The sequence below is a fragment of the Mus pahari genome, chromosome 1 (genome assembly GCF_900095145.1).
Source record: "Mus pahari chromosome 1, PAHARI_EIJ_v1.1, whole genome shotgun sequence".
NCBI classification, from domain to species: Eukaryota; Metazoa; Chordata; class Mammalia; order Rodentia; family Muridae; genus Mus; species Mus pahari.
In genome coordinates, this window is record NC_034590.1 from 152,129,019 (window position 1) to 152,146,205 (window position 17,187).

Below are 17,187 nucleotides of genomic sequence, written 5' to 3' on the forward strand. Positions count from 1 at the left end.
AAAGAGCCTGCATTCCAGAAGACGGCATCAGATCTCATTATAGATAATTGTGAGCCACCATGTGGTTTCTGGGAATTGAACTTAGGACCTTTGGAAGAACAGCCAGTACTTTTAACTGCTGAGCCATCTCTCCAGCCCTAACCTCAGGGTTTTTAAGTGTAGGTTGTATTGTGAGCTCACTGCATTTCACATAACAACCACATGAAGCCAGTGCCATATCACTGCCCATGATGCACACGAGGAGCTAGATGCCTGGAAGAGCCACACGGGCAAGCACTAGCCTGAGTGTCTCTGTTGTCTGTGCAGTAGTTTTGCTGGTGAATTCTGGTGACTTTAACTTCAGCTCCTCCCAAGGATTTGGTCTTAGTGAGGTGTAGAAGACTTTAAGACTTTCTTAGCATGGTTTTTACTCCCGGATGTACCTGACGTTTTGAAACAAGCTGCGTCTGATAGATCCTGGTCTGTCCACACTTGGCTGTGTAATTGTCCTATGACCTACTGAGATAGGCTTATACACTTACCAAGACAGGAAGCAGGGGACTGTGCCCTACATGACTATATCCACACAATATATCCTCAAGCTCCAAGGGCTTCAGTGAGCCTCGATGAGTCTATGTTTATACCTAAACTACTGAGAATAAATCCTACCAGTTACTCTGGAATCAGTCATATCTTTCAGGCACATTGGATCTTCAAGGTCTAGTGAGCAAAGCTGCCTGTTACCCTCTGCTGTCTATGCCCTTTCTCCTCTCATCGATCTTCCTTCCACACTGCCCTCCTATCCAGGCACTGGCCTGCCTCAGAGGTATTTCATACACAGCTCAGTTGCCACCCGTGTTCCTGCCTCAGAGGTGTGCATGTTGTCTCATGGTCCTCTTCATTCACTCAGGCTCATCCCAAAGGCCGTCCTAGGTTGACCCATATCTCTCTTTGTATCTTTATAGCACTTATAATTACATAACTGCCCTCCAAATATTACTGTCTGGCCTTTTTTTCTTCCAGACTAGAATATAAGTTTCACGAGTGTGGAACGTTTATGTGTTATATTCACTGCTATAGCTCAAAGCTATGGGCAAGTCTGGCTGCATAGTGCAATGTGTTCAGTAATTATTGAACACAGAATTGAAAGGCTGAGGCACAGCCTCCAGTTCAACAGTTGATCAGGAGGAGCCTGGGTTATAGCAGATCCCTACAGTTACCCAAACCAAAGGTGGATTATGACAGGGATCAGGAAGTGTGGGGGTTTCTGGAAAGGGCTTGTGGATCAGATGCTGGATGGAGCTTTCAGAAAGTGGCTATATCCAAGGGGCCTGGTACAAAGCCTGCAAACATGACTGTGGCCTATGTGTGTGTCCTCTGACGGACAGTAGGATAGTGACGGAGACAGAGAGGAGGCTCTGGTTCAGGAGAGAGGGACTGAGACATTGGTGAGCATGCTGTCCCTGGCTGGAAACACAGGCCACCTCCGTGTGTCTGTCTCTCATCTGTGCTTGACCACGGGTGCTGCTTTCTCCTGTTGACAAGCCAGGGTTACCCCAGATGTGGCCCCCAGGACATAGGATGCAGTTCCCTTAATTGCGGGGGAGCCACAGAGGAAACTTTTGGTCACCTTAGAGCTCCACCACATCTGTTAACATGAACAAGCTTTTTATCAATGGGAAAAAAACATTTGAAAGGTTATATCATGTAACAGGATCCTAAAATTTCTCTCTACAGTGGCATTTTGATAAACTAACCATGATTTTTCACTAAATAAAATTCTAACTGGGCAACTCTCTGGCTGTCACTGTAAGAATGGAGAGTTGAAATGAATTTATGACATTCTTGGGCAAATGGATCTATCTGGAGGATATCATCCTTAGTGAGGTGTCCAAATCACAAAAGAAGTCACTAGATATGCACTCACTGATAAGTGGATATTAGNCCAGAAACTTAGAATACCCAAGATACATTTTGCAAAACACANGAAAACCAAGAAGGANGACCATNNTGTGGATACTTCATTCCTCCTTAGAATANGGAACAAAATACCCATGAAAGGATATAGATACAGAGACAAAATTTAGAGCTAAGATGAAAGGATGGACCATCCAGAGACTACCCCACCCGGGGATCCATCCCATCATCAGCCACCAAACCCAGACACTATTGCACATGCCAGCAAGATTCTGCTGAAGGAACCCTGATATAGTGACCTCTTGTAAGGCTATGCCAGTGCCTGGCAAACACAGAAGTGGATGCTCACAGTCAGCTATTGGATGGAACACAGGGCCCCCAGTGGAGGAGCTAGAGAAAGTACCCAAGGAGCTGAAGGGGGCTGCAACCCTATAGGTAGAACAACAATATGAACTAACCAGTACCCCCCAGAGCTCGTGTCTCTAGCTGCATATATAGCAGAAGATGGCCTAGTCAACCATCACTGGGAAGAGAGGCCCCTTGGTCTTGCAAACTTTATATGACCCAGCACAGGGGAATGCCAGGTCCAAGAAGTGGGAGTGGGTGGGTAGGGGAACAAGGGCAGGGGGAGGGGGAGGGTATAGGGAACTTTTGAGATAGCATTTGAAATGTTAATAAAGAAAATATCTAATAAAATAAAATAATAAGTTAAAAAAAAAAGAGTGGAGAGTTGAAGTAGGGATTTTTGCTTTTTGTTTTTGTTTTGTTTTTTCTGTAGCCTATTGGCTTGACATTAGTCCATATTTTACTAAAATTGGGCTTTTTTCAGCTCTTCCTGTAAAATGAAGGTGGAAGTTATTACTTGGGACTTGGCTCTGTAATATTAAACAGAAAAACCTGTTTCCCTGTCATATAAAAAGAAAAACCTGTGAAGAAGGTGCCGCTTTCAATTCTCCAGTATAATCAATTCTAAAACAAACAAACAAACAAAAAAACAACAAAAAAAGCAGCTGTTGCTGGAATTTCCAACCCCAATAAGCCTATATAAAACACACCCAATCCAATTATTATGATTATAATCTGTAAGCCTAGACTGGGCAGATCTAGCACTATACTAACTGATTCCCCAGCTATAACCCCTTTTAACTTGTGGTTTCTCCTGGCCACATGGTTCTGCTCCATCATGGCCTCGTCCTCCTCTTCCGTCCTCTCCTTCCTTCCTCTTTCTCTCTTTCCACCTGCCCGACTCTCAAAGGCTTCCAGTCCCACCTTTCCCTTCCACTGCCCAATCTCCGGCTCTAGCCTTTATTGACCAGCTAAAATGGGAAGAAGATTCACATGAGATCACCTGCGTGTGTGACCTACTGCTCTTTGGCAACCCCTCTTGAGGTAGCAGAATTAACATCAGAATACAAACAGCATCAGGACAACCACAACAGCAACACTGTGTGCTTGGATAATCTTGGTTACAAATCATTCCTTGGACTTTTACGAAGTACCATGTTATGGGCTGGGACATAGCTCAGTTGGTAGAGTGCTTGCCAAGTATGTATAAGGCCCTGGGGCTGGTCCCTAGGATCATATAAAACCTGTAATTGTCACATGCTGATTAACCTAACTCTCAGACCATCACTAGAGAATGGCCAGAAGTTCAAGGGCATCCTCAACTACACAGCAAGTTCAAGGCCAGCATGGGCTACAGGAGACCATGTCTCAAACAAAACAAAACAAAACAAAACACCATAAAAATTAATACCACTTTATGTTGAGTGATGGAAACTGCCTCTCTATTACCCATGAGACAGGTTAGGCTTTCTAAGCAGAAGAGAGTCAGTGTCAATTTTCATAATAAACCTGACTTTTAGTAAAACTGGACCTGAAAGATCTAGCCAATGGTGAGAGTGGCAAAGGTGGTTCCCCAAACCCTTTTCCCCTTTTCACTCTTGGAACCCAGAGACTTCCACATCCTGAGCAGGGAGGGGTACCCCTGCAGCCTGTGCTTCCCCTTTCTGCCAGCCTGGCCCTCCACATCCAGCACCACTTCCTGTGAAGTGACTGGTTTCCGGCCTGCCAGCAGGGCTTTTGAGAAGTCTGTGAGAGACGCAGTTCTGTTTACTCCTATCTGGGTAATCATATGAAAACCTAACAGCCATATTTTTGGTAGTAAAAAACTTTAAAGTTACATGTAAAACATTTATATACTTAAGTTCTCTAGCTTATCTTTAATAAGAAGTAAAAATATGGCAAGGGACTTGAATATGTTGTAGAAGCATGGCTATCATTACAAGGGCTGGTCAACTGTGGGACTCAGGCCAACTGTTCAGGGATGATGAGGATTAGCAAATATTTGCATAGGAGAAGGAATAAAGAAAAACAAAGTCACATTAAGGTAGGTACCACCTTGGGGCTTCTGCAGTCCCCATGCCTTCCTTCTGGAATGTTCCATTCCCCCTCACAGCTAGTGTTTCACCATTACCCAGTTCTTAGAAGCATCAGGGAAGAATTCTTAACCTGTGATCAAACACTACCGACCTCACGCCCAGCGCTGCAGCAATCAATGGACCAGAGTCCTTGGCTTTAGTTTCTCCTTAGTATTTTCATGATTGAAGTCATTTACTCATGTAATCTCTGTTTTGGCTTCTCTCTGTGTCTCTGTCTGTCTGTCTGTCTGTCTGTCTGTCTGTCTGTCTGTCTGTCTGTCTGTCTGTCTCTCTTAGTGAATGGATGGCTAATTCCAAAGAGCAGAGATGGTGTTAATCTTGTCCATTGTGGTAGTTTAGATGCTAAGAAAAATGCGTGCATAGATGCCGTAGGAAAAATGAGTCGGCAAAAATTGTCATTTGTGGAGAAGAAATAACTAGATGGGTGTCCTTTTTCAGCAGTCTCGGGAATGGAAAAATACAGCATTTAAAATTCTATTGCTAATGACATAGCTACAAAATGCTACCGATCCACATTATAACCGATCATGCAAAGTTCATATGTGGTAGCACAGTTTCAGTTTCACGGCTTTGGAACTGAAGGAGGGGACCACTCACAGAGATATCTGTCCTGACCCCCAGACTCTAGAGTTCTGGCATTTTGACATTTCTTCTGCCATAGCAGCTGTACCTGGATGTTTAAGCTTCAGATAACTAATATCCTGGCATCGAGTCAAAGGGTAATCCTATGGGAAGATGAGCTGAAAGTTGGTCAATTTGGTATCTCAAAGTGACCCCGAGGACTCAGGATCCCCCATCTCTCAGCTGCCATAGGTGTCTGACATTTCATCCAGGCAGGACAGTGACAAGAGAGAATGTTTCCACTTTTTCACTAGTCTTGTGCAAGCAGACCTCAGGTTGTAAGGGGCCATGGTTAGGTATCCACCCATCACAGAAACCTTTTCTCATTGGGACGTGAGATCACACAAACTGAGGAGGTCCAACCCCTAGCTTGGGGGAGGCAGGTCTCTTCATAGAATTGCTATGGCCTTCACTTGCCTTTCCTTCTTGGGAAATAAGAGGTAATGGTTTGCTAGCATTTTGTCCTGGGTTGTGTATGTTTGGCTTGATGGATGGAGACTACTTGAGAACTTGGGGCTCAGTGCAGACTAGTCACCAATGTTGTGGGTGGCAGCCTTTTGGGAAAAGGCCAACTTTCTGCTCAAGACCATAAGAAAGACTTCCCATGTCAGCACCTTGCCTGCTGCTGCTGCTGCTGACAAAGAAAGAAATGGGAGAGTGGGGACACTTGGGCCACTCTCTCCTCTCCCTTGATCTCGCTCTGTCCTCAGAGAAGTGTAAAAAAGATAGAGAACCTATCTCATTTTCAGACGATTCGGTGTTACGCGCCCTGGAAGCCTAAGAAAGTGTCTGAAGCTAGTTCGAGAAGTTGATGGAAGAACAGGTTGTGCTATCAAGATGGATGGACAGATGGAACCCTTCTAGGGCCCTATTCCCAGTCGCTGGATGATCTGTTTAAGTCCAGTTGAAGTAGCTTTATGTAAGTCTTCTAGTGGAGCTTTTAAAATGTTCTTTATCATGTAAGACTAAAACCAGAATAGATTAGCTAATAGACTGACAGCCAAAAGTATTCAGAACTCCTCAGGATTAAGGCGACTGTCAGTTAAGGTGATTGTCAGTTTTCTGTACGAGGGCGTTAGGACCCAAAAGTTATATCAAGCCGGAAAGTGTTATGCGGTGGTGGGATCTGATGTGTGATGTTTTTAGCAAATTAAATGCTTTGTGTATATTTTAAAAATACAGAGGTCTATCTGTCTTTTGTTAGTTGTTTCTTGTCTTTTGATTGGCACATCTGATCTGTTAGATAAGACACCCCTGTGATTCTCCTCCTCATTCTGCTCATGTAAGTGCTTTGCCCATTGTTCTTTGCACACTGCCAACTTGACCTTGGTCTTCATGATACAGACAAACCTTTTTATTCTTAAATTATTTCTGATAATTTACAAGTATCTTGTGGATACAAATAGGCTTCTTATTAACATCTCTGGTGTTTCTAGATAGCCATCACAAAACCAGACAAAAAGGCAAGAAAAATCATTGTTTACTGATTTCTTATTCGTGTTTTGTTTTTGGCTTTAGATTCTAAGGTGAAGAGATTTTGCTCCAAAAATATTCTGATCATCCTTGGTTTCACCTCTATCTTGGCTGTGATAGCTTTGATTGCCGTGGGACTGACCCAGAACAAACCATTGCCAGAAAATGTTAAGGCAAGTAAAATCACAAATATTTGTAATAACGTTATTACTTTGTTTTATTTTTTAATTTCAAAATGTGATACATAAATTTATATATAAACATATAAATAAATAAATATATAAATAATATAAATAAATTTAAAAAATATATATTTTACATTTAAACTGAAAAGGCAATAAATATACCTACACGGGGCCCACCTCACATAAGGTAGCACACTGGTGCATATGTCATATGGGCATATGCAGAAGGTGACATGACTGGGAGGTCCTGGAACACACATTTTGAAGTATATTCTGCTTGTTGAGAAGATGATGCCCTCTGAGCCTGGGAAATCAGATGCATGCCCTGTTTCCGAAACTGCTGCCACCCACCCGCATCACTTGCTGTGTAGCAAAGGCGTGGGTGTTCCGTTGGCCTCTGTTTGTCACACAAATTCATTCCAGTTGTGCTGTGTACAGCGGCTACTTTGTCAGGACAGAAACTGGCTGGCGCCAGCTCAGTGATGGTGGTCTCTTGCCTCTTAGTGTTTAGTGGCATTGGCTCTCTGGCAAGACTTCACTCGCACTAAAGCCTCATGACATCTTGGTTTTGCTATTTGTTTACCAGTCCCAGAAGCAAGTGATCGCCTTCTTGAGTGACCTTTTTGCATGTCTAGCATTGCATCACTGGGGAGCAGGGCCACTGAGGAGGCACACTTGAGCTCTGTGTCCCCAGAGTCTGCTGTGGTCAGGGCTGGCTCCTTCACGTCCAGTGGTCTGCAAGTCTACTGGGCTTCTGTTTTGTTACGTTGTTTGGTAAAAGAGAGCCAGGTCTTTGACACTCATTAAATAAAGGTATCTCAAGAGCAGCTACTGCCATTGAAGTGGATGCGGTAGTATTGCTGATTTATTTTGCACAAAGATAGTTTTACAACAAAAAGCTGACCATTTGTTAAACTTACCAATTTCAGTAAGATTTCTATCACATATTGGGAATGAACCATTGCACAGTACAGGGAGATGCCCACCACCGTAGAGGGTCACTGGACACTGGTGCTTCCGAGTGTACTCTCAGAGGACCTCTCTGAAGTGGCTCAAACCTCAGCTGAATGAATATGGCATTCACGACAACACATTATAAAATCTAAAATAAGAAACAAGAGCAGGACCATTTCTATTGTGTGTGACTCACCACAGCCTACTAGACTATGTTAAGAAGTTTATTGGTAGGAAGCACAGTTGGCCTCCAGAATCTTTGGGGGATTGGTTCTAGGACACCCACCTTGAAGATCCAAATCTGTGGCTAGTCAAGCCTTTCATGGTACCCAAAAGGTACCATTTGCATATAACCTATTTCAGGTTCTGAGATATAATTCCTGCATGTTTTAAACCATCTCTAGATTTCCCATAAAACCCAGTATAATATAAAGTCTATGCAAATAGTTGCCATGCTGTATTTATTGTTTAGGGAGCAGTGGCAAGAAGAAATTGTACAGGTTTCACATGAACAGATTCTAGAAAATGTATTCACTCTCCATTTGCATATGTTGCTCTGCCATCTGCCATATTTGGTTCTGCCATTCTCCAGTGGAGAACCCACAGACCTGCGGAGGATTGTGTTCTCTTCTCAAATGACCTTAGAAAAGAGAGCCCTCGTTCAACTATTTGTACAGACTCTGTTTTGTGAAGATGAGCTAGCCTGTTCTATCTCTGCTTACTGTGGTTTGGGTTCTGTCTTGCTGAGGAGGTGGTGGCCCCATGCCTGGAGCACATCTGGCGTACCACAGGGAGAGCACTTAATCGTGCTCGCACACTTACTTGGACATTCAGTTCTAAACATATGGAGGACAGGGACTGGGGTTCGCATGTCTTTGCATACATTTTACATATGTGATCATTTAATAGGTAGCCATTGAACATTGACTCTGAGGGTCTGGAGATGTACCAGTGAGCAACATTGGGAAAGTATATGCATTTCCTCTGAGGGGGGGAGGAGATGATCACAGTGCCAGTGTTAGCTCACAGCCAGTCCAGCCCCCGACCTGAGTGTGGATGCTATAGGCGTGCGCTGACTCAGCAGAGCGAACAGGATCTCATCGGAAAGGACCCTTCTTCGACACAGGCCTGTCAGTGTAGGAGGCAGACTACCAGCCCAGGACCCTCCAGACATCCTGTTTACCCTCAGTGTGAATGTTCAGAATGAAGGCTCAAGAATCTCTATCTTCAACAGATATCCTAAGGCATTCTCTTGCCTCGGAGGTCAGAGAGTTACCGAGTATCAGTACTAGGTGATTACTTTTAGATGAGCAGACCATGCTTCTGAAAGCAAAGGCTTCGGTGGAGTGGACAAGCAGTAGTGATGTCTAATGCTGTCCTCGGAAGAGTGCTTTTGTCTCCATCGCCCCGGTGGGGGAAATGCTTTGAGCTTTACCCTGCCCACCACTCCTTAACTCCCTGCTCATAACTGCATGCTGGCTGCTCATATGACTTTTAGCATGGACATTCCACATTTTGACATGCAAACTGACCCTATACCAGTCAGCAGGCTTGCATTCAGAATGCCCCTACTGTGGAAACAGGCAGGGTGCTTTCATTTCAATTACAGAAACAGTGAGCCTAAGCAAGTAAATCCCTTCCTCCAAACCCTAGTTTCCCTACAGGTCAAGTGGAAATAGTAACCACACCTACCTGGTGGTGGGTTGGGATTACATGGAGCAAAACAAGCAGTGGCTTGTCAGAGAATGTCACACAGCAGGAGCTGAGTGCAGTGGGCCACTGTCAACATCTCTTTACATTGGATGCACTCCATGGCAGCCCCTTCCCCGGTAGCATGTTGTGGTTTCTGAGCCAACACTACAGGATTCCTCTCTGCTGCTGAAGGCTGGTGGCCTCCCCCGAATCTGCTTTTCCAAAGCAGGCTGAATTGATCCTCTGGAATCAGCATTTCTGATTCTCTTTTTATGGAGAAATTGAAAGAATTTGCTTTGGCTTGCACACATAAATGAGCTTGAAAAGTATCTGTTGTTATTTTTACTTTACTGTATTTTAACATTTTCCGTTTTGAAAAGTGGCCCGTGGAGATGGGTGGTGATCTGGGTTCTACAGCAGTGTGAATGTAATTAATAACTACTAGATGGTCCATTTTAAAATGGTTCACACGGTACATCTTGTGTTATGTATATTTTACCATAGGATTAAAACAACAAAATGAGAGTTTATATTCAGGACCTAGTGACTCTAACTAAAGGGAAAAAAGGAGAAGAATAAATAGTTTCTAGATGTTTATCATCTCCACTGGCATCTTCGTGGCTGGCGGCGCCTGTTTATAAGGTATTAGAAACACATTGTAAAAGATAAGCTTTGTTTATAAGCCCAGGCTCCCTGAGTCAGACCCACAGGGCTGCTGAAGTTACTGTTAAAGCTACAAGCACTTTAAAGGGGTGGGGGTTTAAAGATCCAATTTTTCTAAAGGGGCCCTGTGAGGTTTTCCTGGAAGTTAGAGTCATTGTCCCTTTTGGACTGCTATAACAGACTACCACTAAAGTATAATTTGTAAAGATGGGGTATTTACTTTCTCCAGTTCTTTCTCTTCTGGAGACTGGGAAGCCTAAGGTCCATGAATTTCTTATAAGTATACTTCAAGTCTAGCAAGGACCTAATTTCTGTTTCCAAACTGACATCCTGGATGCTACACTGTGGCAGGGGGACACCACTCCTTTTATGGGTTAGAGGGTTAGAAAAAAGGCAGGCACCTTCCCAAAGCCCACTTCACTGGGTCATTAATTTATTCATGAAAGTAGCATCCTCATGTCCTGAACACTTCCATGAGGCCCCAGCTCCCGGCATACCTACATGGAACTCAGTTCCAAATATGGTCATATTGGAGAGGAAAGCGTTAAACCAAAGCGTCTGGTTGTGCTGTTTAGGGTGGAGTGTATAACCCAGCCCCAGGGTCACTGCTTTAGATTATGAGACTGTAGGTGGTGTAGAGCATGGTGGTTTGTACAGAAAGATCACTCCTCTATGGAAAACGCACACTCAAAAAGATTGGAAGGAGGCGAAGATTTGGTGATAAAAGTGTTAGTAAAAACATCTAGATGGAATTGTAAATGTCTTTCCCCTTCATTTTCTTTCTCTTTTTCTTTTTCTTTTCTTCTTTCTGAGACAGGGTTTCTCTGTATAGCCCTGGCTGTCCTGGAACTCACTCTATAGACCAGACTGGCCTCGAACTCAGAAATCCACCTGCCTCTGCCTCCCAAGTGCTGGGATTAAAGGTGTGCGCCACCATTGCCCTTCATTTTTCTAGGTGAAAACTGAATAGGTTCTAGTACTCTTAAAATAGAAAATACTATTGAAATAATAATAATAATAATACACATATTTCTTCCTTACCATTGGAACCTTATTTTTTCTCTAATATGAAAAGCATACTAAGCTGGAGTTTTAGATTTTTAGAAACGCTTTACATATGTGCTACAGGAAAGCATTGCTTCTTCACATGGTCAGATTTCCCTAAAGTCACCAGCTAATGGGATGATGCGTGCAGGAAGGAGGAGAAAGGGGCATTCCTCAAACTTCTGGCAACGTAGGTTTGCTGACGTCCTGTGGCCCAGTGTGTCCTAGAACATGCTCTGCAGAATGCTGTGGTGGTGGACAGAGCACAAGCTGGGGACTGTTGTGGTCTTGGGGACACTGAAACCACAAGAGACAACCCCCTCAAGTGTGTAGACTGAGCACATGGACTGTCCAGCTTTAACTGTTCTCAAAATGTCAACTGTTTGTTCTATGAAACAATTTAGGAGGCAACACAAAGCAGCCCTCAGCAGGCATGGTTCACAGGTTAGCCCTCCAGCATGGTGCACGGGCTGGAATGTCCAATGCCACCTTCTTAAATACTTCCAAGCAAATGTGATAATGTTTTCATCTCTCCATGGCCTCGCTGTGTAGGGCCCTAGAGAAGCAGGCCGACAGAAGCAAGGGCAGCCTTTTGGCTCTCCCGAAAAGGAGGCTTCCATGTTAACAAAAATAGAAAGAATGGGCAGTCCTGATTCCAGATAAAGGCCGCTTGCTGCAGTCTCTCTAGCTTCTATCATGAGCCATTGTGGCTAGAACATTTTCTGGTAGGAAGAACTCAGGGGCTCTGCTAGGGGACAGTGGAAAATTTCACTGTGAAACCTAAGAGCCTTTACTCAAACCCTGGGAGGTTTCCCTGGGCTCTAAAGTCCCTGGACCCCAACCAGCATCCCTCCCCACCCACTGTGATCACCTAAGGCAATTCCTGGATTCTCATGATTCAGAGGGGCCTGCCCTCTTTGCTTCTTGGTTGTACTCAGCGCATATATACAGATCTTTTTCTTTCTGAGCACATGAAACGAATTACTAAAGAGATCCCCTCTGATACCTGCACTGTGCATAAGGACACAGAGAACACTGAGGAGGTATTGGAGCATCAAGGATCCTCAGGAGCTCTGTACAGGGCTGCCTCCTAGAGAAACGGAATGACTTTACGTACCCAAGAGGCTCTGCCTTTGGCTATACCTAGTGGCCAGGGAGGTCTCTTAAATTCTCACTCCTGTCTTTTCTACCTGTAAGCTCTTAGGTATTAATAGATGAGACAATGTGAACTTATATAATACAAATACATATTACAAATGTATATAGTCTTTTTTTTCCAAGTGGAAGGCCCCATTTTGAACTGCAGAGGCCCAAGGGCACCGTGCCTTTGCTTTCCTTTCTTTGGCTTTCACACTAGAGATGATTAAAGAACGAATGTTCAAGAGCTGGAAAGATGGCTCTGATATAGCACTTGCTAGGCAAGCGTGAGGACCAGAGTTCTGATTCCCAGAGCACATACATGTTGGAGGCCACAGCAGCCTGTCTGTAACCCCACTGTTCAGAAGGTGGAGACAGGGGAGCCCAGTAGCAAACTGGCTAGACAGACTCAGACTAGCTGTGTTGGCAACCCTGCCTCAGTGAAAAAGGTACTAGAGGGAGACTCCTGGTGTCAGCCTCAGGCCTCCACATGCATTCACTTACATGTGACCACATGCATGTGAACATATGTACTCACAGGACACTGCTTACACTTATATAAAAACAAACTACATGTGCTGTCATGTTATCCTGATAGAGTCCACAGAAGGCATCACTAATCAATATCAGCTTTATCCCCAATCTTGTGAATATTAATTGATCAATATAGGTATTTGACAGACTACTCCATGGGAGAGATAGCTTTAAAAAAGAGAGAAAAAGAAAAATAAAAGCTTTTATCCCATAAAAGCGAAATCTCATGAATGTTCAAAGTAGCTATATTCGTAATAGTCTCGATTATAAATAGTCCAAATGTCTATCAACATTAGAATGAATGAAAACACAGTGTATGCACACAGTGGAATACTTAGCAGCACTGGAAAACCATGAATAAAAGGACAGTGGTCAAATGCATTTTATAGTGTGGAGTGAATGACATTACACCTAGTGGCTGTGCGATGCGATTTCCCTTTGCTACAGCTCAAAACAGACAAACGTAATCTTTGGTGACAAGCATCACAGCAGAGATTGCTTCTTGGGGAAAATGACAAAAGGAAGCCTGCTGGGCCCGCAAGTGTTCTGTATTTGATTTTTCTAGTGTCAGGTGGGTGTGCACTGGGTGGAAGTTCACTGGGGAGCGTCCTCATGTTTGTACACAGTGCTAGAGTCGTCCTTACAGATGTCTTTAGAAGGAATGTCCATGAAGCCTGGCTTGTGCTCAGCCGTTGTTCCATGTTCCACGGACAAGGTCTTGATTCTGAGGCTAAATCAGTCTAGGTTTATTAACTACCTTCTGGTAGTTTCTCATCTATATAAAAAGGATTAAAAATAGCCTCTGCTTCTTGGCATTGTTCTGAGTTCAAATACAATAATTCACGTCTAAAACACTTCACCGATCCATCCCTGCTTGGTGCATCATCAGCTCACTCATGGTATCCAATGTGGTGCCTTTGGTTCTGCCCTTTTTTCCTCTAACCACCTAGTTCATATTTATGCTGCTTTTTCTTCTCATCTTCTGTGCTTCAGGTACACATGTATATATGAACTAGAACTCATATATACATGTGTACCTGAAATGTAACACAGTCTTTCAGGTACACATGTATATATGAACTAGAACTCATATATACATGTGTACCTGAAATGTAACACAGTCTTTCAGGTACACATGTATATATGGACATGCCTGCACATTTGTGCACATGCATGTGGAGATCAGAAGGCAACCTCAGGTGACATTCCTCCACAGGCACCATCCACTTTATTCTTTGAAATGGAGCCCTCCCTGGGGCCTGGGCCTTGCTGATCAGGACAGGCTAGCTGACGAGTGAGCCTCAGACCCACCCGAGGCCTCGCACTGTTAGGATTGCAGGCACAGCACCATGCCCAGCATCTCACGTGTGTGCTGGGCCTCAGATGCCTTTGCTGCTTAAGCTGCCTCCCTGTGTTCCCAGATCCCTGATTTCCTCAACTCCTGCAGCCTCCTCCTCCCTTGAAAGAGCTGCAAACACCAAGTGCATATGTCTTAAAATATGCCAAATACAGCTTTACGGTTTCCTGAATTAAAAAAGCAAGCCTTTCTCTCTTTAAAGTAGAACTCCATAGTCATTGAACCCAAATCAGTTGCACACAGTTATCACATCTCTGCAGCCTCTGCGGGCCAGCTCAGTGGTCGCCAGGCTTGTCTGTCTGCACATTAGGACCCCACAGGATCTCATGATGCTGCTGGAGAGCGGACCACTCTAAACCAGCATCCGAGGTGGGACAGGGTGGGGCTCAGCCTCTGTGGCTCTCAGCTGATACCAGGGTGTGGACAAGTGTGAGAAGCCATGGTTTTGTTTTCTGTTTCTTTCATAGTCTCTGCTGCTTCAGCATGTGGGACTGATCCCAGCTTCGCATTAGAATAACTGAGCATTTCCTAAATAGTCCCATGGCTCAGGCCTGCCCCGGGTAAGGCCCAGATGTTTCTAAGGTGCAGCCTTATCTACAGTGATACACTGGTAACCCTTGGCACTGGGGATGGTGGCTCTAGTTCTCAGCACCAAATGTTCCACTTATCTTAGAGGAAGGACTTTCTCTTTATGGAAATTCCTGCCTCTGTCTACGTCCTTTGCAAGCTAAATATGGAGAAGTGTGGTGTCGTGCCAATGAGAGTTTTATATGGAGAAGTGTGCTGTCCTGCTGTCCTGCTGTCCTCCTGTCATGCTGATGAGTGAAGAAGTGTGCTGTCGTGCTGTTGTGCCGTTGTGCCATCATGCCGTCATGCTGACGAGTGTTTGACATTTGCTTTGCCCTCAGTATGGGATTGTGCTGGATGCGGGGTCGTCTCACACCAACCTGTACATCTACAAGTGGCCGGCCGAGAAGGAGAATGACACAGGGGTGGTGCAGCAGTTGGAGGAATGCCAAGTGAAAGGTAAGACGGGGGGGGGGCGGGACACGGAACGGGAAGAGCGGGGCACAGGGATGTGAGAGGCACAAGGGCGTGAGAGGCACGAGGATCCACCGTTGGTATTTTATTATCACTGTAAAATGACACTGAGCCAGGCCTAGTAGCACAAGCTGGTAAGCAGGTGGATCATCAGCGTTCAGGCCAGCCTGGACTACCGAGTGAGTTCATGGCCAGCCTGGACCACCAAGTGAGTTCATGGCCAGCCTGGACCACCGAGTGAGTTCACAGCCAGCCTGGACAACTTAGTAAGACTCTGCTTTAAACAAGACACAGATGTAGCTCAGCGGTTGTAGCATATGCCTCACATACATGAGGCCCTGTGGTCAGTCCTTATTACTGCCAGTAGTAACAATAATTTTGAGATCAAACCTTGAAAATAGGCAAATTTAAAAATAGCTGAAGGTGTGGCTCAGTGGTATTGTGCAGGCTTAATATTCATGATGTTCTAGGTTAGATTCTCAGCAAAACACAAGCTCGTGCACACACACACACACACACACACACACACACACACACGAACTGAGCAATAGTAGCCCTCGTCAATAGGGCATGTCTGTGTATACTCATATCATGCTTATAGCATGTATCATGAACTCAGCACACATTTTTCACTCTCATGATCTGTTGGATGAGCAGCAGCTGCAGCCCTGTCTTAAAAATGAGGGCAGCAAGATAAGACAGCTCATGCCACTTGTTTAAAGTTACTTAAGCTGGGGACTGATGGAGCTGGCTGACAGATCCACATCTGAGCCGGTGGTTCTCAGACTTGAAATGGCCCAGCACTACCTGGAGGTGGGGGTTGGTGGGAGCCCCTAGAACACAGACATAGGGCCCCCTACAGCCAGAGATCCTGAACCAACAGGTCTGGGTGGGAGCCTGGGATTTTACATTTCTACCAAGTTCCCAGGTGCTTCTGGTGGGATGCTCGACCGCTCTTCTTATTTTCTATTTTTGGCTCAGACTGCAACCTGGAGGAAAATCTCAGAAGCTTTTGTTCTCTTCAGAGGCAGGGAAGAGTAGATCACAGACTTTTAGGGCAGGGGTCATTTAAAGCCACTCTCCCTAGCCCCTCGTGTGCCAGCATTAGGCCTTGCTACTACCGAGGCAGAGCTCCTAAAGGTTCCACAGATGTCTTTCTTCGAGGGTCACTAAGGACAGATTTCCTGAATCAGAAGCAAGCCACTAACAGAGCATGGGGCTTCTCATTATGTTACACCAACAGGCTTTTTAAAAGCCCGTTTGAATAATCACCTTGAAAGCAAACTCTTGGTAGGAAGCACTCGAAAACACCTCAGAGTGGGATGGAAACTTAGGAGTCTTGGCTCCAGTCCGCTCCATAGCAGCCGTTAGTTTGCTCTAAAATTGAAATAACAGTCTTAGTAGGCAGGCAGGGTACTAGAGCAGAAAAGACTCAGGATCTGCAGATTCTGTTTGTTTATTCTATCAAAGAAAGAAACCCCATACATTTTAGGGCATACCTAGTTAAGGACATACCTAGTCAATGACACATTCTGTCTTTTCAGGAAAAGCCAGCGTGTTGGGTGCCTTCGCACTAAATGTCACCTTTACCTAGGGCCTCTAGGAACTAATGTTGTTAATTACAGCTCAGTGGAAGGATCATTCAAAAGAGGCCAACAGAGAAACGACTGTAAGAGCTGCATTCGTGTCTGAGGATGTGAAATAGCACCACCTTGTGGCCAAATCCATGAACACCAGGTTTTACCAGCAAACTTTTAAAGTTACAAGATTTTAAAAATACAATACTGTACATGTATTAGCTACTTTTTTCAGGACTATAATGAAATACTTGAGAGAGAAACTTAAGGGAAGTAGGGCTGATATTGGCCCTTGGTTCTAAGGGAAACAGTCCATCATGGTGGGGAAACCATGGCAACAGGCGCTTTGCAGTCCACATACTAAGTCCCTCTCTGCAAACAGCCTCTCGGACACACCCAAAAGGGTGCCATGTCCATTCACTAGGGGCTTCTGACTGCAACCGCTCTTCCCACTAAGAAATACAACCCAATGTACATCATGCCAAGAAGTGTTTCCTCAACCATTTTCCTAGCAAACACTTAAAAAATAAGTGTGGGTCAAGGTAGATGCCCCACACTTTTCTTTTTTTTTT

The 17,187-nt window shown here is 44.6% G+C and overlaps 1 protein-coding gene across 1 annotated transcript in view; it reads left to right on the plus strand.

The window, feature by feature from the left end:
• Nucleotides 1–17,187, plus strand: part of Entpd1 (ectonucleoside triphosphate diphosphohydrolase 1) — a 78,426-nt gene that overhangs the window by 44,569 nt on the left and 16,670 nt on the right. The window contains exons 2-3 of the mRNA XM_021204386.2: nt 6,477–6,604; nt 14,906–15,023. Coding sequence (XP_021060045.1) covers nt 6,477–6,604; nt 14,906–15,023 — 246 coding nt within the window. The remainder of the gene's footprint in view (nt 1–6,476; nt 6,605–14,905; nt 15,024–17,187) is intronic.